The sequence below is a fragment of the Schistocerca gregaria genome, chromosome 7, assembly GCF_023897955.1.
Source record: "Schistocerca gregaria isolate iqSchGreg1 chromosome 7, iqSchGreg1.2, whole genome shotgun sequence".
In the NCBI taxonomy this organism is placed as follows: Eukaryota; Metazoa; Arthropoda; class Insecta; order Orthoptera; family Acrididae; genus Schistocerca; species Schistocerca gregaria.
Genome location: NC_064926.1, coordinates 309,449,207 through 309,476,629, shown reverse-complemented (window position 1 = coordinate 309,476,629; position 27,423 = coordinate 309,449,207). Strand labels below are relative to the sequence as shown.

Sequence of the window (27,423 nt, the reverse complement as noted above, 5' to 3'; positions counted from 1 at the left end):
CGGATATCTAAAACTATGGAACCAATTTGACATCTGTTATAGATAGCATTCATTAATTCATGAGTATAAAGAGCTAGTTGTGTTTCGCAAGAAGGATATTTTCTGAATCCGTGCTGACTACGTGTCAATAAATCGTTTACTTCGAGGTACTTCATAATGTTCGAATACAGTATAAGTTCCAAAACCCTTCTGCAAATCGACGTTACTGATAAGGTCCTGTAATTCAACGAATTACTCCTACTTCCCTTTTTCGGTATTGGTGTGACTTGACTTCCAGTCTTTAGATACGGATCTTTCTGTGAGAGAGCGGTGGTATGTAGTTGCTAAATATGGGGGGCTATTTTATCAGCACACACTGAGAGGAACCTGATTGGTATACAGTCTTGACCGGAAGCCTTGCTTTTATCAACTGTTTTAAGCTGCTTTGCGACACCGAGGATATATATCGAAGAAGGAAGGGGAGAAAATCAGGGTTACATGTTCCATGAATGACGTCATTAAAGCTGGGACACAAACTCAGATTAGGGCATGATATGGAAGGAAATCGGCCCCTTTCAAAAATACCATTCCAATCTAAGGAAACCATGAGTTACATAAATCTGAGTGGCCAGACAGGAGTCTGAATTGCCGCTCTCCTGACTAAGAACCTAGTGTTGTACCACTGAGCATCCTCACTCATTGCCTGCGATTGGAGGGTGTTAGTTGAGCTTAGTCCTCCGCAAACTGCCTGCACTGAAACACCCGCGTTCATTCCACTCTAAAGGCGTAGCTTCTGGTCTGATTAAAACTGTTACTGCAAAATTTGATCGTAACGATTTTCTGGATTGTATAGGCCTAGGTCACTGTGTTCAGTTGAGGCTTTGCAAGGAAAACTTGGAAAGTGTCCACTTGATCGCCAGATACCGAAAAAAGCGGCTATGTGTTGGGCGAAGAAGGAGCAGTGTTACTAAATGCTTAATATAATAGGAACACTGGCCACAAACAAGCAGCAAATTTAAAATCAATCCTGCACCTATGGAAAAAACAGAGAAAGAATGCCAAAACTATGAGATGACTTACGGTTTATGCCAAATATGAAACAGAGACTAGTAATGAAGCACCTAAAAGCCTCAAGAGGCCTGACACAGTTCTTGACGAGTCATGTGCTCTACGCCGCCTACTGGAAGTGAACTGGTAGAGGACAGACCTCCGAGTATGCCTGTGGTCAAGGGGGTACACCAAAATATAGTACCCGGGGATGTTTACTGTATACCGATGCTGCTGTTACTGAGCGGCAGCAAGTCAATCGGCACGGAAGACACGGTGTCAAGGAGATATTGCGTTGTGAGACACAGTAGCAGATCTTGGACAACACTGCCGATGCTGTTTCAAGAAAGGCTTGGGCAGCACGTTATCTTGTCAGTCGACCCCCGTCTACTGCATTACGAGAGGCTGCGACAGAAGATCGCGAAGCAACGCAGCCAAGGCAGCTGAGGTCAACAATAGCGGCAAAAGAACTGCCAACACTGTACGTGCAGTCATCATAACAACACCAGAGAGAAACGCAGCAGTGGGCCTTCTCTCACCACCCATGGAGCAAAAACCAATGTGACGTAAATCGGATTGCGGCTGTACACCTTACCAGCAACAATAATGCTTTCTTGGAACAGGGAAATCCTTCCCTCAACCAGGGAGCAAGCAAACAATGTAACAGGCAGATGCAACCAAAACGCCCTCCACAGCACCCATGGAACCGGTAGGGCCTGTCTATGTATCGGGGAGCGATGGAGCGAATTGTGGAATGCGACAGGCAAAAATTGTAGTTATTGTAAAGTAGTAGACACAGATCTGGTAGTAGGTGCAGTTTTTTTTAGCAAAATAGTATTTTTTAGATTATGTTTGACCATTTTTATTATTATTAATGGTAGCAATCGTTTTGGTACTGTGTAGGATAATATTAAGTATTAATGTATACTGGATAATTTGTGTAAGAATCAATATAGCCTGTGTTTAAATTATAAGTAACAGTCTACAATGGAATGGAATAAATAACTAAAAATAAAAAAAATAAGTCCTAGAAGATGGACGCATGCGACAACAATTTTGTCTCATCAGACGTAATTCTATACTTTTTTGTGCAGTAGTGGTTGATAAATAACCAATATATCTTGCTACCGCCTATGCCGACCTTCAGGTTGCCAGATAGCCCTCAGAATTAAATCTCTCTCTAGACCACCACGAGATGAACAACGTACACACAAAATTTAAAAAAGGAAGTTTAACAAACTTAATAAAGAAGCACTGCTTAACATACAATTTTCTGGCTTTTACCAGTAAAGAACTATCGAATGCTATAAGTGACATGAAAAAAAGAGCAAAACATCATGCTTTGACAGAGTGCAACCTGAGTTTCTTTTCTCGCCCAACACAAAGAATATGAAGGCACCGAAACCACTTTAACAGAAGGTTTGCTCACTGTGACATAGTACTTTAACAAATGGGTTTTACATCAAATATAACCAAGACCGAAACAAGTTGCTTTCATCTAAGTAAGAGATATGACAATCGTCAACGTGTACTTTATTTTAATAAAAACTGCTCAGACACCAAAAAAACCATAAATATCTATGAGTGACTTCAGACTTTCAAATAAACCTCCAAGAAAAGAACCCTGAATAACATTATTCAGAAGCTGAGTAACACTACATAGGGAGCTTCAGCAAACACACTTTATACTTCAGCACTGAGCTGAGGCTGGTTACTCCGTAGCTGAATGATCTGTACCATTCAGGTTGAATAGCACTTACTCTAAAACGATACACGTCCAGTTAAATACAGGGCTTCCACTCAAACCTCCAAGATTTCGAAGACCCAGGAAAAAAACCACAGCAGATACGATACACTCTCAACACCTCTCATTATTTCATTCATAAGACACCGTGGACAACTGCACTTCCAACGGGCTAGTTTAATGGCAGAAAGACATCCCGAGCGAAGAGGTTGAAAGCAACGAAGTAGGATGGACTAGAATAAGACATCAGAGAGGTTAGGTGGTTAACACACTTATGTCCGCGTCACTAGACCAAAAACAAATGTACATTAAATGTGCTCTACATTCGAAACTATTCGGAACAGAACATATGTCCCTATGAAGTTTTTTGGCTGTGAAAGTCCTGTCATATCCCTGAATACTGACAGTTCCTTCAGGGACACCCTGTTTATCTTGTAAGTACTATGCGTGCCAAATGTTAAATAAGTACAAATTTTCCTTAGGACTAGTAAAAAAGGCATCAGTCACAAAATCAAATGCAAAATATAAGCAATAGCTCTCTGATCAGGCTAGCCACCAAAACAATAACAAATCGAAATTTAACCAGGACAAATAATTAATGATTCTCCTCTCCCCCCCCCCCCCCCAACAGATAAACCCATATTTATATATGTAAAAAATAAATAAATAAAATAAAATAAAAACATTGACACACAGAAAAAATACGTACACATACACACACAGAGACAAACATATATATATTTAAAAAAGCACCCTCTCAGGAAGGAATTACACGATTACACACAGGAGATACACAAACACAACAGATAAAAAAACATCAAACCACGACACAAACAAAAGAAAGACAAAGACACAACATAGTTGGCAACACTACACACAGAAAACACACATATGTTGATCACAAAATAGAAAGTGCAAGTGATATTTGCAATGTGAAAAGTGTGGGTGAAAGAACGCCAGAAATCGGCCAGCTGGAAAATAGAAAATGACGAATACATCTCCAGGACTACACGCATGAGTTAACAACGCTGGAAATCGTAGCACCGAACGGTAAGTTCACATTACGAACTTTGTGCTACAAACGTTGATTTTAATTTAAAAAACAAGAGAAAGACACGACAAAGTGTAATATGGGAGCATATTATATCGCCATGGCCAAAGCCGCTTTCAACAAGAAGATGACTCTGCTGACCAACAAGTTGAGTTTGACATTGAGGAAAAAACTGATAAAGTGCTACATTTGGAGCATTGCCTGTATGGGCCAGAGTCATGGACCATGAGAAAGAAGGAGAAAAAATACTTAGAGAGCTTTGAAATGTGGTGCTGGAGGAGAATGGAAAATATCAAGTGGACCAGATCGTATAAAAAAATGACGATGAACTGCGAAGAGTAGGAGAGAAGTATTCTGCGTACAATTCTTCAGAGAAAGGGCAACTGGATTGTACATGTACTTAGACACGAGGGACTCATACATGATGTCATCGAAGGGAAACTCAGAGGAAACGCAGGACGAGGAAGAAGAAGAAGAATTCAACATCTGGACGACATGAAAGGTGGAAGGAGATACAACAGACTGAAGGAAGAAGCTGAAGACAGTGAACAGTGGAATCAGAAATTCTCCGTACCAAGAAACACGCGATCTAGTGTGCAGAATACTACATAATAATAATAATAATATCTACTACACAATACGTTTATTGTATGTAAAGAAAAAGGAAACATGTATTACAGGCCACTGATGATGCTTCCCAAATAAACGAAGCGAAACACTTAGGCAACAAACAAAATGCCTTCAATAGACGGTACATACCTCCAAGAACAAAATTTTAAGACTCTGTAATGTGCTTACCTGTGGCAATGGCTTTTGTTCAGTAGCGACATGAATTCCCGTGAGTTCGATGATATTCGGAAGGTGGGGCCGAGGATAGTTCATGATGAAGTGGTTGTTGATGATCAGGAGGCTAAAGTTCTTGTCCGTCTCGTGCACTGGCGGGGATCCAGACCGACGTATTTCCGCATGATCTCCTCCTGCATGGGAGCTATTTCAAAGAACCACTGGTACATGAGCCTCAGGTAGAAGTAGGTGTTGTACAGCCGCTGCCAGAAGTCCATGTGGTCGGAGAAGCCGAGCCACATGTCGGGCATGTAGGACGGGTTGGCGGGGTTGCCGTGGCTGTGGTACACCGACAGCGGCGGCGACAGGGTCAGCACCCCGACCAGCGGTGGGGACCCCACCTCGTGCACCAGACCAAAGTAGGCGAAGTAGCCCAGGCGCTCCACCACCACCAAGTCGAACTTCTCGCCAGATCTGAAATCCAGCCATCAACTGTACCACTACAAACTCACGACTGAATGCACACTCGACAAAAAACTAGTCACGTCTTTGAACATCACGCTAATACGGTGCAACAGGCCTCTAGCCATTATCAAATTGTCTCAATTCGCTGAGGAAAAGAGTACACAAGCTTCTTCAGGTATTCGATGCCCAACTGAAGGAACTCATTGAAGATTAGATCCCACAGAGCAGCCATATGGCATGGATATTGATACATTTCACCCACTGTTCCAAATGGTCACAGGGATCATTCCATGAAATTTCGGACGAACTGCCAGATGTCATCAGTGCGAGGGGCCGGTTGGTTTTATTCAGGATTCCAATACACCACATTATTTCCAACTGCTTTAGCTACAAAATAGGATTTTCCAACATAATCTCCGTTCAATGCGGAGGCCCTACCCCACCTAACTGGGAAGGCCTGTATGCCCACGTGGTACGAACCTGCTGGTAGAAGTCGGAGCCAACGTCTTGCTGTATCAACAACGTCCCCATCATCCACGTATAGCTTCCAACAGATTGCATCCGTCATTGGGCCAGCTACGTGGAAGTCGGAAAGTGTGAGATTCAGGCTGTAGGGTGGATGGGGAAGAACAGTCCAATGAAGTTTTGTGAACTTCTCTCGGGGGGGGGGGGGGGGGGGGGGGGGTACAGGCTTGTGTGAGGCCTTGCTTTATCTTGGAGAAAAATGGTTCAAATGGCTCTGAGCACAATGGGTCTGAGGTCATCAGTCCCCTAGTCCCCTAGACTTAGAACTGCTTAAACCTAAATAACCTACGGACACCACACACATACATGCCCAAGGCACGATTCGAACATGGGACCGTAGCAGCAGCGCGGTTCCGGACTGAAGCGCCTAGAACCGCTCGGCCACAACGGCCGGCTATCATGGAGAAGAAAAGTACATTTGCATTAATTTTGTGGCACCTCGAATGAGAGTGTCCGCACGTCCCAACATTGCAGGAGTTACAGAAGAGTGCGGCCGGCCGGCATGCTGGAGACCGAACAGGTATGCGCGATCTTATTGCGATGACAGATGCCTCGTCCAACGACTGACCAAGTTTTATTCACTGTTAGTTCTACGAAGACGTTCTGCGAGCGCGTGTGAATACCGGCGATGCTCATATTTGGTACCAAAATCAGCTCAATGACAGCTCCCTCCTTACAGTTGACATTTTGAAGATTAAATATGCGCCGCCACCCTTTGGAACTTCGTGAAACTATAAAGTCGAAGCGGGAATATTCCACGTTGCCCACAACAAATTCCACATTTCTTTCAACCAAAATTGGCCGAGAAAAAATGTGTTGCATTTCTCACTGAGCACCCCTCGTAGTTTTGAAAGATTACCGTCAAACCTCCTTGCCTAGGGACGCCAGATGAAAGTTGATGACGTCAAGCGCTGAATGAAAATTTAGCAACCGATAACTGGGGAGAGGAGCTTGAGAGCGCTACCTAGAGGACGTGCCCTTTCTGTACGATACTGGGTAAGGGGCTCGAGGACTCACAGCCTGATGTGTGGGTCCCTGCATTCTATATCTTTCATTTTAAATTAATTTCTTTAACTTGACTCCTATGTGATTTTTGGGGTATGTTAAAGATTGATGACAATTGATTACCTATTTATTTTAAACATTATCACTCGACTTTACAGCGATTGCAGCAATTGTTCCAGTTTAAAGATATTATAATTTTACAACTTATAGCTCGGGTATATTATATACTAATCTGCACGCACATTTCTACGGGCAAGACGGAATTTCATTGGCCAAATGGGGACAAACTGGGGACAAACTGGGGACCAGATAGATTAACACAGGGGGTCAAATTTCCGAAATTAAACGAGAACATTCGTTTCCTTACACAATCCGAAGCAGGAAATAAAAGAATTAGTACAAATATTCAAATACCTCTCTTCCACGCGTGAACATCGAGACAGACGCACAGATCCATCTTCTTGAACACTCCCAGAATATCGCGGGCACCCAGAGGTCTTCCTGGGCCTCGGTGGAGGGGATGGTCGAACCATTTGGCCGTGGCCAACCTCTCCACCCCAAACCTTGTGACACTGGAACGTCTTTGACTTTGACGTGCCTGTGCTGTCTCTCTGATCCCCTACCCAGGAGTAAGGTTGGCACTACTATACTACGGAACTACTTCCCAAGTAAGATTTGGCCACGCTTTATGGAAAGGTGTGAGGAGGATTAGGAAAGGTCATGTGCAGATTCACATTTACGTACAAGAAATGTATAATACACGACACATTTATTTCCACGCATCCACATGGTTTCTGTTGCACCCGCGGCCGACCGCGTCGTGCAATAAAATTGGCGGCGGAGCCGCCTCCGTTTGTATTTCCTGGTGCGAGGGAGCAGCGAAACCTGCTGCGTATGGAGAGGAAACTACTGTACCGTTTCAGATTCTGTGGGCACTACGGCTGTTTGATGAAAAAGTTTCAGTGCACATGCACAACCAACGTCTGAGGTTCTACAGGAATCATAAATTTGAACGGGAAGTTGGAACTTTTGGATCTGACGGAAGCCCTGTCCCGATGGCGCATGCGGTTACGGCAACCGGTCTAGAGTAGCGGGGCATCCACGGTCAATTCCCGGTCCGGCACAAATTTTCTACTCTCGCCGTTGCAGGCCTCAATGCCCCGTGCGGCTGGAAGTCTTATTTCCTTCCTGTCTCTCTCCTATTCCATTTCCTTTCCATTCATTTCACCCCAGTTATTCAGAGATGTCAGTAACTCACTGTTACAATGTTTCGGCGTAGAGTCTTCTGGCCATCTTAAGGTGTATACTGGCGAAAGCTCACTGAGCTCCCTTGTTTAATATTCCACAGGCAACTCCGCGGTGTACCAAGTTGTCAGTGCGCATGCGTTTCTTAAGGGCATATGCTTCTGCTGTAATTCTGTCCACTGCTCTGAGTGCCCTCTGTGGTGAAACCTTGCTCTTTCGATAACACACCAATCGTCTTCACACGATTAAAAACTGAACGATGCCTGGATTCCATGCATTATGTAACTGAAAACTGCCGGCCGGGTTGATCATGGCCTCAGACAGTCGTATTTTGAGTGATTCATATATGCAGGGTGTCCCAGGAGGTAATGGCCAATCTCCAGGGGTATTACAGGAACGCAACATCGAAACAAAAAGGTCTAGTAAACATAAGCTCCAAAATGCAGAACTTAAGAACTATGAGCACTATTTCATCTTCAAAACTATGAAACAAATTTCTTCTTCAGCATTCTCGTCCTTTCCGTATACTGAGAGACGGTAGTATGATCCAAAATAAGATAAAAATTGTGACGTGACAGTCACATATCGCTGTGAGATATCTGATTCAAAACTGGTTCAAGTGGCTCTGAGCACTATGGTATTTAACTACTGTGGTCATCACTCCCCTAGAACTTAGAACTACTTAAACCTAATTAACCAAAGGACATCACACACATCCATGCCCGAGGCAGGATTCGAACCTGCGACCGTAGTGACCGCGTGGTTCCAGGCTGTAGCGCCTAGAACCGCTCGGCCACCCCGGCCGGCGATATCTGATTATTTTTGCGCTTATTTCTTGTCTGTTTTTGAGGAGAGTATAACGCTTTCCAACTCAGGAAGAAGGTTTCGCGTTATCTTGTTAGAAATTACTGGCCTCGGGTATCTGTACTGTGATCTGACTCGGCCACTGGAGGTAAGTCACAGTGCTTTAGAGAAGGGATATAGCCCCCAGGAGCACTGCAGTTTGCAAAAGTCTGATGAGTTAAGTCACTGCCCCACACTTCCATCAGCAAATGCCAATGGATTTCCCGTTTGAGGGCAGTCTGCCGCTAAGGCACTGAAAGACTCTAGAGTACCACTGAGCGTGACGATTCACCTCCCTCTACGCAGATTTAAGAACGGACCGCCGTGGCTCTGCTCATCCGCTGTGAGAAAATTCGTAGCCGTTCTCTCCATATTTTGTTATCCAGTCAAATGTGCCTTGTTCGCCATCATGTTTTGGTGGCAAGGAGTAGTCCAGTAAGAGGAACATGGCCAGCATCCGGTACCAACCTCTAGCTTGTGAAGATTCGATCTGTATGTCAAGAACGAAAAATTTGTGGAGGGTTCCCCTGTATTCAAATACATAAAGCGAATATTCTCGCAGGTCACTTTGGCAACGGTTGCGAGTCCTCTCTGCAACGTAGAATTTTTCAAGAAGTGGGGAGTCAGTGTGGAGTCAGGTTTGGTGAAGGATAACTGGACGTACTTGTTTTACAAGAACAATATTCCAGAATGAGATTTTCACTCTGCAGCGGAGTGTGCGCTGATGTGAAACTTCCTGGTAGATTAAAACCGTGTGCCGGACCGAGACTCCAACTCGGGACCTTTGCCTTTCGCGGGCAAGTGCTATACACTAGAGCATTTTATGAAACCGTGCTGACTATTCATCAATAAATCGAATTCTTCGAGATAAATCATAATTATCGAACGCAGTATATGTTCGAAAATCCTTTCGTTTGACAGAACATAACTGGAGGCCATTGTCGGTTGACGCCCTCTAATGCACTCAAGCTCACCCGGGGCACCGTTTTCCTGCACCCGTCTCGGCTGTCCTAACCCTGTGCTCACAGGCGGAGTTTAGCGCACGCTTACTGAGTTTGGAGAGTTGTAAGGGTCACTTTTTTTTTCACGGAAGCGTAATCCACTTTCCGACCTGCTTTCAGATTTTACTAAGCAACATGTGTCCTCTGATTAGTTGTGTTTTTTTCTGAGTCCTGTACTTCTTAATTTTGCATTTGCGAGCTGTTCATATTAGGAAAGCTTGTTGCGTGTTTCCCTACAGTCCTGGGTCTTCTACGTAATTTGGTACCTTCACACTGTGTTAGGGCGATTTTGTAATTTCACTTGAGATTCTACAGAGCTTTGCCCTCGAATGTTGTATGTGTTTTTGTACTGATTTATACAGCGCCGAGTTCTTCGTCATTTCGTGTATTTTTTGTTCAGTTATTTGAGCGAATAAATGTGTATTGTATTCAGATTTGATTTGAATTTCAGTACCCGGAATTTTCTTGTTTTTTTTTCCTGGTTAGACGACGCTCTAAGTATAAATATGACCAGTTTGTCTGCATTTCTAATTACTTTGTTTCACTGGGAAAGTGTTCCGTTGCAATACAGTGACCAAATCTCCTGACAGTTCAGTTTATACGCAGATGTGATCAGCTGTTTAACTGACGCAATACGAGCATTGAACTCGCTCATCTAGGATGCTATTTATGATGATGCAAGTTCAGTCGGATACCTACCACTTTGCGCGACAAAGTAATTGGCGGTTACATTTCAAAATTTGGATTTAAAACGGTGTCTAAACTGCAAATGTTCAAATGTGTATGAATTCGTAAGGGACCAAACTGCCGAGGTCATCGGTCCCTAGACTTACACACTACTTAAACGAACAAGACACACATCCACGCCCGAGGGAGGACTCGAACCTCCGGCGGGAGGGGCCGCGCAGTCCGTGATACGGCGTCTGAAACCGCGCGGCTCTAAAGTGCATGCGTTAAGAGTTATGAGTAATTGTTCATCTTCGGTACTGCGAAACACGTTTGTTGTACTGGACAAGTGCTCATAGCCCTAAGGGATGCCTTTTAGAGCGTGGAATCCTGTTATAGGAAATTCATGCTCTGCATAGCAAGAGTGTTGCTCTACGATTTTACTGTTTGAATACAATTGATGTGATACGCAGGGCTTAAGCAAATTCCCGTTACAGAGTTGTAGGTCATGTAGAAGGGAGTTCGTAGATAATATTTTGAACTGGAATCCATGTCCAGTAACGTACCGTTTCCGTGCTACAAGCAATTGGAAACATGTTGGTAACGCGATCACTTTTACAGGTAATTCGTTAGGCGTGGCCCAGTACATCACTTGTTTTACAGTTCCACTCATTAATAGCTAAAGAAAGTGCTCGTGTACTAACTGACGGGTTCTCTTCAATGTGATGCAGTACGCCCTCTTAAAATTCTCCTTGGAGAATCACAGTCACGGGTGCTGACTATGAAGGTACCCTTGCTTGAAGCCGTTGCGTAATTGTGGCGAAAAGGGTATGCAATGGAGACGGACGTTGCGGAGAACGAGCTTTATAAAGGCGACGAACAGCTCTTCCGTTACCGCGATCTTCGCTATTCAGAAGGATCAAGTCGGTGTACTTCACAAATGTCTACACAACTATGATGCTCTGCACTCACAGATACGTTAATGTGGCTCGAAACGGGTGAGAGAGCTAGAATAGACGTCAAATGACATCATCCGAAAGAGAGATGGAACAGACGTCAAATGACATCAGCCGATTCGACGTACATCTACATCTACACGGATACTCTGCAAATCACATTTAAGTGTCTGGCAGAGGGTTCATCGAACTACCTTCACAATTCTCTATTATTTCAATCTCGTATAGCGCGCGGAAAGAATGAACACCTATATCTTTCAGTACGAGCTCTGATTTCCCTCATTTTATCGTGGTGGTCGTTCCTCCCTATATAGGTCGGTGTCACCAAAATATTTTCGCATTCGGAGGAGAAAGTTGGTGATTGGAATTTCGTGAGAAGATTCCGTCGCAACTAAAAACGCCTTTGTTTTAACGATTTCCAGCGCAAATCCTGTATCATTTCTGTGACACTCCCATTTTTCGCGATAATACAAAACGTGCTGCCCTTCCTTGAACTTTTTCGATGTACTTCGTCAGTCCTATCTGGTAAGGATCGCACACGTCGCAGCAGTATTCTGAAAGAGAACGGACAAGAGTAATGTAGGCAGTCTCCTTAGTAGGTCTGTTACATTTTGTAAGTGTCCTGCCAATAAAACACAGTCCTTGGTTAGCCTTCCCCACAACATTTTATATGTGTTCCTTCTAATTTAAGTTGTTCGTAATTGTAATACCTAGGTATTTAGTTGAATTCACGGTTTTTAGATTAGACTGATTTATCGTGCAACCGAAGTTTAACGAGTTACCTTTAGCACTCATGTGGGTGACTTCACACTATTCGTTATTCAGGGTCAACTGCCACTTTTCGCACCATTTAGATATTTTTTTCTAAATCGGTTTGCAGTTTATTTTGATCTTCTGATCACTTTACTAGTCGATAAACGACAGAGTCATTTGCAAACTAGCGAAGACGGCTGCTCAGATTGTCTCTCAAATCGTTTATATAGATAAGGAACAGCAAAGGGCCTATAGCACACCTCGGGGAACGCCAGAAACCACTTCTGTTTTACTCGATGACTTTCCGTCAGTTACTACGAGCTGTGACCTCTCTGACAGAAAATCACAAATCCAGTCACATAACTGAGACGATATTCCTTAAGTACCCAAATTCACTACGAGCCGCTTGTGCGGTAAAGTGTCAAAAGCCTTCCGGAAGTCCAGACATACGGAATTGATCTGAAATCCCTTGTCAATAGCACTCAGCACTTCATGTGAATAAAGAGCTAGTTGTGTTTCACAGGAACGATGTTTTCTAAACCCATGTTGACTGTGTGTCAATAGACAGTTTTCTTCGAGGTAATTCATAATGTTCGAACACAATATATGTTATAAAATCCTGCTACATATCGACGTTAACGATATGGGCCTGTAATTTAGTGGATTACTCATACTACCTTTGTTGAATATTCGTGTGGCCTGTGCAACTTGCCAGTCTTTGGGTACGGATCTTTCTTCGAGCGAACGGTTCTATGTGATTGTTAAGTATGGAGCTAATGCAGCTGCATACTCCGAAAGGAACGTATTTGTTATACAGTCTCGACCAGAAGACGTAAGCCCTCCACCCTGTACATTCCAGGCCATGGGTTCCTGTGCAAAATGTTATGTACTAACTCTCCTCTACAAGTCTTAGAAGTTTGTAACGGGAACTTCGGAACACCCTGTAGATGAGACTAGCGTTCATCACAGAAGGGGGCTCAGAGCAGCGCACGCAACTGCATCTGAAGCATATGTGCTCATGCCATGCATGTTACAGTGACAAGTAGTCACCCCATGCTGGTCCAGTGGGGTATTATATAGGGAAGCTCAGCGTACGTTCGCCTGCATACGCCCGAAGACAGCCAGCAGACTGCCCCGAATGTTTTTGCAGCAATGTACTGTTGTCCCACAGTTCACCAGTAAGGTCATGGAATAATCTATACTCCTGTAAGGTAACTTCACAGCCACATACATTTTCCAGAACATTAAAATCTGTTGATTTACCAGTCCATTTCAGGTGTAATTAAGTGCCCGAGTTTTCTTCGAACCAAGAATGTATGTGTACACCTTCTGAACCCAACTCTTGTCATCTTGGTAGACCAAAGAATCTACAACGCATTCTACATGACGAAAGGTAAAAACGTATCGACATCACTAGAATGGTCGCGACTTTTCTCGTAGGTGTGTTTCAGCTCTCTCTGTACCAGACAGGAACGTATAAAATTCGATGACGCGGACGCGCGTGCTACATAGGAAAGTACAACTACTCGATAACTCGATTCAGTCGAGTCGGCTGCTGAAAGAAACTATCTAGTAGTGTGCGGGCTGACTGGCGGAGGCGTCGCGGGTGTCAAGGGGAGACGAATGGAATATTCCAGAATTTGAAACACGAACATCTGCTAGCATGAGTTTCTTAGAAGTAGATACCTTAGGGATTGCGAAGCAACTCAAATCGCTTGATACGGGCAAGTCTTCAGGTCCAGATTGTATACCGATTAGGTTCCTTTCAGATTACGCTGATACTATAGCTCCCTACTTAACACTCATATACAACCGCTCGCTCACCGATAGATCTGTGCCTACAGATTGGAAAATTGCGCAGGTAGTACCAGTGTGTAAGAAGGGTAGTAGGAGTAATCCTTTTAACTACAGACCTCTATCATTGACGTCGGTTTGCAGTAAGGTTTTGGAGCATATACTGTATTCAAACATTATGAATCACCTCGAAGGGAACGATCTATTGACACGTAATCAGCATAGCTTCAGAAAACATCGCTCTTGTGCAACGCAGCTAGCTCTTTATTCGCACGAAGTAATGGCCGCTATCGACAGGGGATCTCAAGTTGATTCCGTGTTTCTAGATTTCCGGAAAGCTTTTGACACCGTTCCTCACAAGCGATTTCCAATCAAGCTGCGGACCTATGGGGTATCGTCTCAGTTGTGCGACTGGATTCGTGATTTCCTGTCAGGAAGGTCGCAGTTCATAGTAATAGACGGCAAATCATCGAGTAAAACTGAAGTGAGATCAGGTGTTCCCCAGGGAAGCGTCCTGAGACCTCTGCTGTTCCTGATCTATATAAATGACCTGGGTGACAATCAGAGCAGCTCTCTTAGATTGTTTGCAAATGATGCTGTAATTTACCGCCTAGTAAGGTCATCCGAAGACCAGTATCAGTTGCAAAGCGATTTAGAAAAGATTGCTGTATGGTGTGTCAGGTGGCAGTTGACGCTAAATAACGAAAAGTGTGAGATGATCCAGATAAGTTCCAAAAGAAATCCGTTGGAATTCGATTACTCGATAAATAGTACAATTCTCAAGGCTGTCAATTCAACTAAGTACCTGGGTGTTAAAATTGTGGAGAAGGCGAGCCAAAGGTTGCGTTTCATTGGCAGGACACTTAGAAGATGCAACAAGTCCACTAAAGAGACAGCTTACACTACACTCGTTCGTCTTCTGTTAGAATATTGCTGCGCGGTGTGGGATCCTTACCAGGTGGGATTGACGGAGGACATCGAAAGGGTGCAAAAAAGGGCAGCTCGTTTTGTATTATCACGTAATAGGGGAGAGAGTGTGGCAGATATGATACACGAGTTGGGATGGAAGTCATTACAGCATAGACGTTTTTCGTCGCGGCGAGACCTTTTTACGAAATTTCAGTCACCAACTTTCTCTTCCGAATGCGAAAATATTTTGTTGAGCCCAACCTACGTAGGTAGGAATGATCATCAAAATAAAATAAGAGAAATCAGAGCTCGAACAGAAAGGTTTAGGTGTTCGTTTTTCCCGCGCGCTGTTCGGGAGTGGAATAGTAGAGAGATACTATGATTGTGGTTCGATGAACCCTCTGCCAAGCACTTAAATGTGAATTGCAGAGTAGTCATGTAGATGAAGGCCATCATCTTGACTACATCTTTGTCTAGTTCATAGACTGTGCTAGAGCACCTAGGACATAGTGTGGTGTCACCGCCAGACACCACACTTGCTAGGTGGTAGCCCTAAATCGGCCGCGGTCCGTTAGTATACGTCGGACCCGCGTGTCGCCACTATCAGCGATTGCAGACCGAGCGCCGCCACACGGCAGGTCTAGAGAGACTCCCTAGCACTCGCCCCAGTTGGACAGCCGACTTTGCTAGCGATGGTTCATTGTCTACTTACTCTCTCATTTTCCGAGACGATAGTTTAGCATAGCCTTCAGCTACGTCATTTGCTACGACCTAGCAATACGCCATATCCAGTAATTAGAATGAATTCTGAACAGACAATATTGTGAATCATGTACCGTCGAGAGCGACGTTCATCATTAATGGATTAAAGTTAAGTATCACACTAATTACGTCCGCCTTCTGAATTCTAATTCCTTGTCATCTTCCAGACCTCACGTCAGTATAGTCCTTCCCTCCTCACGCCAGCCTGCGTGAGATAAAACGCGTGCATTTCGGCCTCCTCTAGTAACACGGTGTTGGCTCTTCAGCCAACACTACCCATAGATTCGCTACAGTATCGCAGTCATGGAATCGAGTACTATTCTGTGATCCCAAAGACCAGCTTGTGATGAAAAAATCCGAGCTGATTGGACGGCTCTGCCCATAATGCTTCGAACCTTCTCATTTCCAAAGTGATCCAATGATCTTGTCGGCCGAGACAAAGTTTGGTAAGCATGAGGACAGGCAGAAGAAACCCTCGGCTTGTGCGGGCGGGCATTATCCTGCTGAAATGCATGCTCAGTATGGCTTAGAATAAGGGGCAACAAAGTGGGTTGTAGAATATCTCAGCGTACCGCTGTGTTGCAGGATCCCGCGGATTACAGCCAAATGAATTGAAACGACACCCCAGACCACCACTTCTGGTTGTCGGGCCGTGCAGTGGGCGATAGTCAGGTTGGTATCCCACCTGCGTCCTGGGCTTCGGCCTGGAATCTCACTGACTGGAATAGAACTGTCTTCTGTGATGAATCCCTCTTGGAAATGAGCCCATATGACCAGTCAAGACGTGTCTGAAGACGCCCATTACAGCGGTGGGATACCAACCTGAATTTCACCTGCCATACGGCCCAACAACCAGGAGTAATAGTCCGGAATGCCATTTCATTTCGTAGCAGGACTCCTCTGATTCTCATCCAGTGCATCCTTACAGCACAACGGTCCGTCGACGATATTCTACTGCCCCTTTTGTTGCCCTTCATGGCAAGCCATTCTGGGCTTTCATTTCAGCAACATAATTCCCACTAGCACTCAGTGAGAGTTTCTGCTGCTTGTCTCCATGCTTAAGACACCCTACCTTAGCCAGCAAGGTCACTGGATCTCTCCCAAATTGAGAACGTGTGGAGCATTATAAGCAGGGCCCTCCTTCTGGTTAAGGATTTTGATGATGTAACCCGCCATTTGGACAGAATTTGGCACGTCATCCCTCAGGAGGACATCCAACAACTCCGCCAATCAATGCCAAGACGAATATATGCTTGCATTAGGACCAGAGGTGAAGCCACGTGTTATTAATTTGTTCAATTCGTGAACCTCTTTCTCTTGAATAAATTATCAGTTTTTTCTGAAAGTGCAAGCATTTGCTTGTTTTTATATATATACCACATCTAACGACTTCCGTCGCATTTAGATAATTCCTTCGTGGTGCATCTTTTTATCTATCTTAAAGTGTACTCAGGGTGTATACGTGGACAAGAAAAAAAAATTCCCGGATTTGCCGGTTAAAAATACACTTTCTCCCGGATGAAAATATACTTTTCCGTGTTATGTGATAGTATACTTTTCCTCGGAACTGTAAAACTTATCAATCCTTTGAATGGTTATGGTTCTATAAACCGATGTAGAATTTCCCGGCCCTTAAAAACCGAAACTCAATTAAGGGGGGTAGGAAGTCAAACGGGCCGACTTGGAGCAGGAGAGACACCACAGGACATTTTATTTTCTACTCTCTATACTTTTACAAATAAATTCATAAAACTTTGTCAGCATGACCAGGAAGGATTCAGGATTCACACTCATAACAGTGGACGTGCAAAAACATAACAAAATAAATTCTTTTTTAGATATGAAATTTCATCATTTTTTCACTTACTGTGGGCTGCATTTGTTGGTATAGGTACATTTTTCTTCACTAGTAAGAGAGATTCTTTGATGAATTTTGCACAGCATACAAACCATACTTACAGGTGTATGAAACTCTAGAATTTTCCAAATCTATTAAAAACTGTGGTAAAAAATGAGATAATTAATTACAAAATTTGATTTTTTTTTCTAAACATAAAGTTTAAAACGTAACAGCTCATTCATTTTTTCATAAATTAAATACATTCTAGAGTTTCTGACACCTGTAAGTATGGTTTGTATGCTGTGCAAAATTCATCGAACTGTCTCTCTCTTACTTATGAAGAAAAGTGTACTTATAGCAACAAATGCAGCCAATAGTATGTGAAAAAAAGATGAAATTTCACATGTAAAAAAATTATTTTGTTATGTTTATGAACTTCCGCTGCTCCGAATGTGGATCCTGAATCCTTCCTGGTCATGCTGACAAAGTTTTATGAATTTACTTGTAAAAGTATAGACAGCGGAAATTAAGATGTCCTGTGGTGCCTCTCCTGCTCCAAGTCGGCCCGTTTGACATCCTACCCCCCCCCCCCCCCTCCCCCCTAAAATAATAAAATACGTTTTGGAAAGATCTTTGATGTGCAGAAACATGTACACTGCATATTTTCGTGTAGTCAGCCAATAGCAATATCGCTGTTAAGTAGCGCGTATACACAAATAGGGAAAGTTAATCATTTAAATTAATATACATAGTTTTTCTACAAGAAAACAAAGCTTTCACGTATAATATTGGTCTCGAAGATTAATAAGCTGCAAGAGAAGCTAAGCTTTCACATATAATGTTGATCTTTTTTGGGCGCGTTACACTTTAAGATACATCACACAAATGTGCCAGTAAAATATTTTAATAACGACATAAATGTCTGATCTGGACTCGAAATTTTTTAAAATGGTCGTCCTCAAAGAGTTGATTTTTAATTGACAGTCAGACGTTCTGTGATTTAAGAAATTCATCGTACTTTCTCACATATAGTTCATCTTGCGTTAAAGGAAATTTACTTTGAAAGTAACGCTTTTCAAACAACCATTCGCAATATTTTCCCGCGACCTGTTAGAAATAGGTTAGTTTCAGTACTTGCCAGAGAGCGCCAAATATCAGGCGTCACCGCACTTGCGCAGCTACGATGATGCAGGAGGCCCGTATATTCGTACGTGTAAAACATTAAAAGATCTTACATTACGTCATGAAAGAAACAAGACATCAGAGGATACTCCAAAAGCATGGGAATTTCGTGAACCATGCTAAACTGAATAATTCGGTTTAAAGTGCAGATTCGTATGTAAATTTTCTTGGAGTAGCAGTACTGTTTTCTCATGTTTGGTTTTTCATTATGGCATAATGCCATAGGAGATAGAAGATGAAAACATCCATTTCTGAAATGCAGCGAACAGTTGAAACTAGCCAATAGTGTGGAATGAAACACTTCGTTTTTAATAAATTGACTGTCTTAATGGAAAAAATTAATAAAAGCGAAACTTCTTCAGCAGACCGACAAAAATGATGTGGTTTCTCGAGCTGATTACGTGTATTTTGTCACTGCCTACTAGGTAAAACGAAATAGGTCGGTCTAACGTTGCAGCAATTGTAACACACACCGAATAAACGAGACTGTTTTGGCACAAATTGTCATTTTTATAACACGACAGAATATAAGTCACAAAGTACCAATATCAAATGCTTATTAGGCATACTACAAGCAAAAAGCTTTAGATTCGGAAATAGTTTTACATTTCATTAATACGCTCCAGCTTCTGAAGCATAAGATCGAAAAGTAGTAGTACGAAATCTTTATATAAATTTGGAATCGTCATATTCTTCCATAATTTGTGTGATTCCCCCTTTATTCTCCTTCCTAGTTCTAACAATCTTGTCATCAGCAATTCTATAACTATTCGTGCCAGTGTCAAAACTTTTTTTTTTGTTAACTTCACTAACCCTGACACAATCAACGGTTTAATTATCCCACGTTTATTTTCCGGTTAGGCGTTATTACCTGTTCGTACAACGCGTTTTCCGCGCTACTTCCAGAGTAGAACTTAGGCAGCTGCTACCGGGGACTGTACAACTAGCCCTAACTAGTGTAGCGATCTGGCCAAAAATTTTCTGTCAAAATTTCATTTTCTTGGATACACCTAGAAGATAATACATAATCTTTCTTACCTGTTATTCCCGTTAGTCGTTTATTTCCATTCTGGTAGTCTGAATCTATTGATTTCGCTGGCAGTTATAACAAGGCTGATCATTCGCAAACCCAGTCAACCACATAAACAGCGATTGGCATTAACCCATTTGGCTTTAGACCGCTCAGCTCCTATATCCCCGTCTCCTTCTCTCTGCAGGAAAGTTTATTTTACATGCAACGGGGATTCCCTTGGCAGAGTCATCACATACACGGTGCACACATTCAAAAATCAGTTTATGATTCATTTAGATATCAACTTAGAATATGTTCCAAAATCAACAGGGATGCTTTTCAAAATCTTATGAGTAATCGACAGAGCAACGAGCGCTGGATACTAGGCGCTTTGTGAAACAAGGCTTTTTTCCTCAAGAATATGAATTTGCTGCTTGATGCTACTGCTTATATAGCTAACAGCAACACGTCTGTAGCGGGAGAAAGTACTACACGTGCACGACTCAATTGCGCATGCCCATAAGCCCTTCGCAAGTGCTCAAATGCATCTAATGTAAACAGTTGTGATCCACACTCATCGGAGGCAATTTGTTGTTATGAAGCATTGCATAATCATCCTAATGCTCTAACACATTTTGCTGTTGGCAGACGTTTTTTTTTACCATTGTATTTTATTATTGTATATGGCGCATTTCACTTGCAACTTAAGTTTTATTTTGGTTTTTTTTGCTCGTCCATGTTTTATTGCTGCAGTATTATTCAGTAGTGAGGGGATACATGAATGTCCTTTATTACAGTATTGTTTCTTACCAGTAAATCGTACAAAAATTTAACTGAATATTAAAACCAAAAAATTCCCGGAATTCTAAAAAATTCCCGGGTTTTTCCCGGTTTTCTCCCGGATGAAAAAATTCCCGGGTTTTTCCCGGATCTCCCGGTTGTCCCGGGTCGTATACACCCTGGACTACTATATTTAAGTACTTACCCAGTTAAAGTTTCACGCAATTAAATAAGCAACCAGTAGTTAAGTTTAACATTAAATACTGGAAATTTGAAATTGAGACATATAATACTGGTGTACGTGACTCGCTGTTGTAAGTGATTAACACTTCAGATGAGGTCGTTCGTCTCGGTGGTTCTTAGTGGAACAACAATACGCTACACAACACTAGCCAAATTGATCCAGACGTTATCACTTGTACGAGGGATGTTCAATAGAGTTTACCGGTAACGCGGAAAAGCTTTCAGTGAATAGGGCAGCCATGTACCTCCGCCTGAGAAAACTACGCGTTACACTTTGCATATTCTCAAAGTATCGTTCCTTCTGCTCTCTCAGTTAAGTTGCAGAGGTGAATGGAAGTGGCTATACATTTTTGGCGTCTTCAAACTTCATTACGTCTCGGCATTTCGTGAGCAGCGTTACACAATAAATTGTTGTGTTCGCCTATGCTCTCTCGTCAAGCCTGTTTTCCTTGGCACAAGACATTGCAATACAGCCAGGAAAGTTGCGAATTGCCCGAAGACGAGTGGCATCTATTCCGGCCTTAACAGAGACAACAGTCAATACTAGGGAAGCCATTACTTACAGTGATCCACTTCTGATTATCAGACAGCTTGCATTAATTTTGAGGAAATCGATTGGAATTATTCACATGCTTTTATAGGAACATTTGCACACGTCCAGGGTTGAACATGCTAGATACTACGATTAATTCTGCAGCAAAGGAAAAATAATGTTAATAGTGCCACTACTGAAAATAATTATTTGAAAATGAAGGTGATGCAGGGAGGCAAAGCATCATCTCTGCAGATGAAACGTGGGTGTATAGTTGTGACCCAGAAATGAAACAGAGTAGCTCAGACTGTGTGCAATATGGCCAACCACCTCCAAATAAAGGTGCATGGACATAACTCTGAGAGCAGGGCAATAGTCATCACATTCTGCAGCTACGAAGGCATGGCATACACTCCTGCTGTTCCAAGAGGTGCTATAGACGCTGCAGCGTACTGCGGACAGGACTGGAGCTAGAAGATGAAGGATCATATTTCAAAGAAGAGTAAAGAACTTCTTGGGCGTTGGAAGCTTCATCATGATGGTACCAGATCTATCATTGCCCAAGCTGTGTTAGAGGTTTTGAGTAAAAAACGCATTTGTATAATACCCAATTTACCTTCCATTTCAGGCCTAGCTTCGAGTGACTTTTTGCCTGTATCCCACTGCGAAAAATGACCATAGGTGACATAATTTTCATAACAAAAACCTACAAGTGAAGGATTTAGATGTAGTGTGAAGTACGTGCAATGTAAGGTCTTCCTCACATCTTCCAGGAGTATAACGGTGATGGGACAAGGACAAGGGGTGGAGAATATACTGAAGATAACAAAAGTGCGAATTAGGAAATTTCTGAAGTAAAATTTTTAGAAAATAGTAAGTACCAATCTTTATTGAACATAACTCGATTATTGTTGTTATTGTGGTCTTCATTCCGAAGATTGGCTTGATGCAGTTCTCCACGCTATTCTACCCTGCGGAAGCCTTTTCATTTCCGAACAACTAATGCAACCCACATCCATCTGGACTTACCTAATGCACTCATCTCTTGGTCTCCTCTGCAATTTTTACCGCCCAAACTTTTCTCCAATATTGAACTGGTGATTAGATTCCTTGACGTTGCAGCATGTATCATATAAACCGACCCCTTCTCTTACTCTTCTTACTCTTAGTTCCACCGTAAATTTGTCTCAATATTTGAAAGCTGGTTTCCTGAAACGTTACCCAAAAAAGCAATTACGAAGTCAAGTAAGCCATGGATTACTAAGGGCATTAAGATATAGTGTAAGAGAAAGAGGGAAATATATGTACAGGTGAGAATAAGTCAGGACAGACGTTACTTGCTTACTACAAAACATACTGTAATATTTTAAGGGAAGTCATTAAAAAGTCGAGAAGCTTATGTGTTCTGACAGAAATTACTAATGCGGATAGTAAGATTAAAACTATATGGAATATTGCCAAACGGGAGATGGGGCAGCCTGACAGTGCACAGCATCCATAGCAATAAAGCGAAATGATGATGTTGTGAGTGATAATTCACAAGTTGCAATTATTTTTAATAATCACTTTCTGAATGTAGGAGCAAAAATAGGATTAAAGGGTTCAGTTGAAGAACCAAAAAAAAAATATTATAAATATGTCATTCCCTAGAACTTTAGGCCTTTACAAATAGCATCAACATCCCCCACTGAAATCAAGGAAATTATAAATATACTGAGAAAGAAGAGCTCATGTAGTGTCGATAGAGTCTCTAACAAAATTTTGAAGTGTTTTTCCAATTTAATAAATGGAGTCTTGTGATGCTTCAATGGCATGGGGAATATTTCCAGACAGATTGAAACACGCAATTGTCAAACCTCATCATAAGAAATGGGACAAGATTGACTTAAATAATTATAGACCAATCTCACTGCTGACTTCATTTTCTAAAATATTCGAAAAAGTTATGTATGCAAGAGTAGTCTCTCATTTACGTGAAAGTAATTTACTCAGCATGTCACAGTTCGGATCCCGGAAGGGTTACTCGACTGAGAATGTTATCTACACATTTACCCATCAAATACTAAAAGCCCTAAGTAACAAATTATCGCCAGTGGGTATTTTTTGTGATCATTCCAATGCATTTGACTGCGTGGATCATGACACACTCTTAGAAAAACTAAGGTTTTAGGGAATTGAAGGCTATACACAGAGATCGTTTGAACCATACTTAACGAAGAGAGAGCAAAGAGTTGTGCTGAATAACACAAATGACGTTGGGAGGGTAGTAAATTCTCGTGAATGGTGAGTTATCACAAAGGAAGTCCCACAGGGTTCAATTTTGGGTCCTCTGCTGTTCCTTATTCATGTGAATGACCTCTCACTTAACGTTCAGCAAGCAGAACTAGTACTTTTTACAGATGATGCGAGTGTTATAATAAATCCCATTCCATAAAAAGCAGCTAAAGATATTTTTAAGGATGCCTTTCAAAGAATTATTAATTGGATCTCAGAAAATGGACTTACCCTTAATTTTGAAAAAAAATTCACTATATCCAGTTCTGTACACCGAATAGAGTCATACCGACAATTGATGTAGCATATGAACAGGGCTTAGTTAAAAGGGTAGATTTCTCCAAATTTTTGGGTGTTCACATTGATGACAACTTGAACTGGAAGAAGCATATTACTGAGTTTCTCAAACAATTAAGTTCACCTTCTTCTGCTCTTCGTATAATCGATAGTCTTGCCTCCTAACGGACTTCGCATAATTCACTCAATAGTGTCTTATGGAATAGAATTGGGGTAACTCACCACTTAGACATAAAGTATTGATTGCGCAAAAGAGAGCAGTGAGAATAATTAGTGGTGTTCACCCAAGGACGCCATGTAGGCACCTTTTCCAGGAGTTAGGTGTTTTAAGTGCACCATCAGAGTATACATATTTGCTAATGAAATTTGTTATAAATAATCCATCTCAATTCGCGAAGAACTGTGATGTTCATAAGTACAACATTAGAGGCAAAAATGGCCTTTACTATTCGTTACTGAAGCTGTCAGTTGCTCAAAAGGGAGTACAATATTTAGCAAAACAAAAATCTTTGATCATTTGCCCAACAACATAAAGTGTCTGCCAGGTAGCAGATCAAGTTTTAAATCTAGCTTAAAATCATTTCTTTTGGACAACTCCTTCTATTCAATGGACGAGTTTTTGTTTCAAAACTGGATAAAAATGTATCTCTAAATGTAGTTGCATGTGATGAACTAAAAAATTCTGTAATATTAATAACAGCACTATTTATGTGTGCATATATATCTTGTAATCTGACTTGTTCCACATCATATCGATAAAATAATCGTGAAAATGATCTACAGAACGTGACATTACTAAAATAAACTAAATCATCTGGACTTGCATGTACTCGTCTCTTGGTCTTCTCTGTAATTTTTACCGCCCACACTTTCCTGCAATATTGAATTGGTAATTAGATTCCTTGATATCTCAGCATGTATTATATAAACCGATCCTTTCTCTTAGTCATGTTAGGATATAAACTCCTTTTCTCAAAATTCTGTTCAGCATCTCCTCATTGGTTACGTTATGTACCCACCTAATTTCCGCGTTTTTTGTAACACAATATACACTTCTGGAAATTGAAATAAGAACACCGTGAATTCATTGTCCCAGGTAGGGGAAACTTTATTGACACATTCCTGGGGTCAGATACCTCACATGATCACACTGACAGAACCACAGGCACATAGACACATGCAACAGAGCATGAACAATGTCGGCATTAGTACAGTGTATATCCACCTTTCGCAGCAATGCAGGCTGCTATTCTCCCATGGAGACGATCGTAGAGATGCTGGATGTAGTCCTGTGGAACGGCTTGCCATGCCATTTCCACCTGGCGCCTCAGTTGGACCAGCGTTCGTGCTGGACGTGACCGCGTGAGACGACGCTTCATCCAGTCCCAAACATACTCAATGGGGGACAGATCCGGAGATCTTGCTGGCCAGGGTAGTTGACTTACACCTTCTAGAGCACGTTGGGTGGCACGGGATACATGCGGACGTGCATTGTCCTGTTGGAACAGCAAGTTCCCTTGCCGGTCTAGGAATGGTAGAACGATGGGTTCGATGACGGTTTGGATGTACCGTGCACTATTCAGTGTCCCCTCGACGATCACCAGAGGTGTACGGCCAGTGTAGGAGACCGCTCCCCACACCATGATGCCGGGTGTTGGCCCTGTGTGCCTCGGTCGTATGCAGTCCTGATTGTGGCGCTCACCTGCACGGCGCCAAACACGCATACGACCATCATTGGCACCAAGGCAGAAGCGACTCTCATCGCTGAAACGACACGTCTCCATTCGTCCCTCCATTCACGCCTGTCGCGACACCACTGGAGGCGGGCTGCACGATGTTGGGGCGTGAGCGAAAGACGGCCTAACGGTGTGCGGGACCGTAGCCCAGCTTCATGGAGACGGTTGCGAATGGTCCTCGCCGATACCCCAGGAGCAACAGTGTCCCTAATTTGCTGGGAAGTGGCGGTGCGGTCCCCTACGGCACTGCGTAGGATCCTACGGTCTTGGCGTGCATCCGTGCGTCGCTGCGATCCGGTCCCAGGTCGAAGGGCACGTGCACGTTCCGCCGACCACTGGCGACAGCATCGATGTACTGTGGAGACCTCACGCCCCACGTGTTGAGCAATTAGGCGGTACGTCCACCCGGCCTCCCGCATGCCCACTATACGCCCTCGCTCAAAGTCCGTCAACTGCACATACGGTTCACGTCCACGCTGTCGCGGCATGCTACCAGTGTTAAAGACTGCGATGGAGCTCCGTATGCCACGGCAAACTGGTTGACACTGACGGCGGCCGTGCACAAATGCTGCGCAGCTAGCGCCATTCGACGGCCAACACCGCGGTTTCTGGTGTGTCCGCTGTGCCGTGCGTGTGATCATTACTTGTACAGCCCTCTCGCAGTGTCCGGAGCAAGTATGGTGGGTCTGACACACCGGTGTCAATGTGTTCTTTTTTCCATTTCCAGGAGTGTATTTCAAAAGCTTCTAGTCTTTTCTTGGCTGAACTGCTTATCATCCACATTTCAGTTTCGTACATGGCTATACTCTAGACAAATGCAATCAGAAAAGACTTCCTAACACATATAAAACTCGATATTAAGAAATTTTTCTTCTTCAGAAACGCTTTTTTGTCGTTGCCATCCTCAACTGGTATCCACTCTACTTCGGTCATCATCAGTTATTTTACTGTGCTAGTAGCACAGCTCATCTCCTACTTTTTGTGTCTCATTCATAATGTAATTCCCTCAGCATCGCCTGATTTATTTCGACAACATTCCATTACCCTAGTTTTGCTTTTGTTAATGTTCAACTCTACCCAATCCGTTCAGCTGCACTTCCGAGTCCTTTGCTGTCTCTGAGAGAATTACAATGTCATCTGCATATCTTAAAGTTTTTAATTCTTCTCCCTGAACTTCAATTCCCTTTCCAAATAACTCCTTGCTTGCTTTCATATCTTGCTTGGATAACACTGGGCATAGGTTACAACCATTTCTCACTACCTTCTCAACCACTGCTTCCCCTTCGTCCATTTCGACTCATACAGCTGCCGAGTGCTGTCTTTACACGTTGTAAATAACCTTTTGCTCCCTGTGTTTTATGCCTGCTACCTTCAGAAATTTAAGGAGTGTATTTCAGTCAACATTGCCAAAAGCTTTCACCAAATCTACAGACGCTATAAAGGTAGGTTTTTCTTTTGTTGACCTATCTTGTAAGACGAGCCATAGGGTCAATATAGCCACAGTTCACCGTCCTGATGTATATGAAGTTCCCCTCTTCCACTACGCATTTGCCTAGGGTACCAATTTGCATTTAAGAAGATGTCCTCAACATTCATTGCTTGAATGTGGAACTTATATTTAGTTTTGAACGTTCTCGAAAAACAAACGATACTTTAGGTTGGACTGGCACTGTATTTTTGGTTAAATTTATACTTAGTTTCCAGGCAAAGAAGCTTACCTTATCAGTTGCTGAACTGCGGCTTCACTTAACTGCCGCTCACTGTGGGCATTGGCGGTTTCGGTCAGCATTTGGACTGAGACTGTTGGTGGATCCTCATACATCTTGACGAAATTATATGTCTTCCGGTTGAAGACATATGAGACGGAAACATCAATCTGAGTGAAGTTCTCATGGTGTATCTGAAACACAAACACATATGTTCGTAATATAAGCACTTCCCCATAACCAGAACCAGCAACCATAGTACAGTTCGCAACAGTTTAAAATGAAATGTAGCT

At 42.7% G+C, this 27,423-nt stretch overlaps 2 protein-coding genes across 2 annotated transcripts in view; both read right to left on the bottom strand.

The window, feature by feature from the left end:
- LOC126281744 (UDP-glycosyltransferase UGT5-like) overlaps window positions 1-4,703 on the bottom strand; it is a 52,196-nt gene extending 47,493 nt beyond the window's left edge. Inside the window, exon 1 of the mRNA XM_049980931.1 lies at window positions 4,620-4,703. Within this exon, the coding sequence (XP_049836888.1) occupies window positions 4,620-4,703 (84 nt within the window). The remainder of the gene's footprint in view (window positions 1-4,619) is intronic.
- A 20-nt stretch (window positions 4,704-4,723) lies between these two features.
- The window catches only part of LOC126281746 (UDP-glucosyltransferase 2-like), an 81,420-nt gene continuing 58,720 nt past the window's right edge, over window positions 4,724-27,423 (bottom strand). The window contains exons 3-4 of the mRNA XM_049980932.1: window positions 27,143-27,324; window positions 4,724-5,078 (exon numbers count right to left, since the gene is read on the bottom strand). Coding sequence (XP_049836889.1) covers window positions 4,724-5,078; window positions 27,143-27,324 — 537 coding nt within the window. The remainder of the gene's footprint in view (window positions 5,079-27,142; window positions 27,325-27,423) is intronic.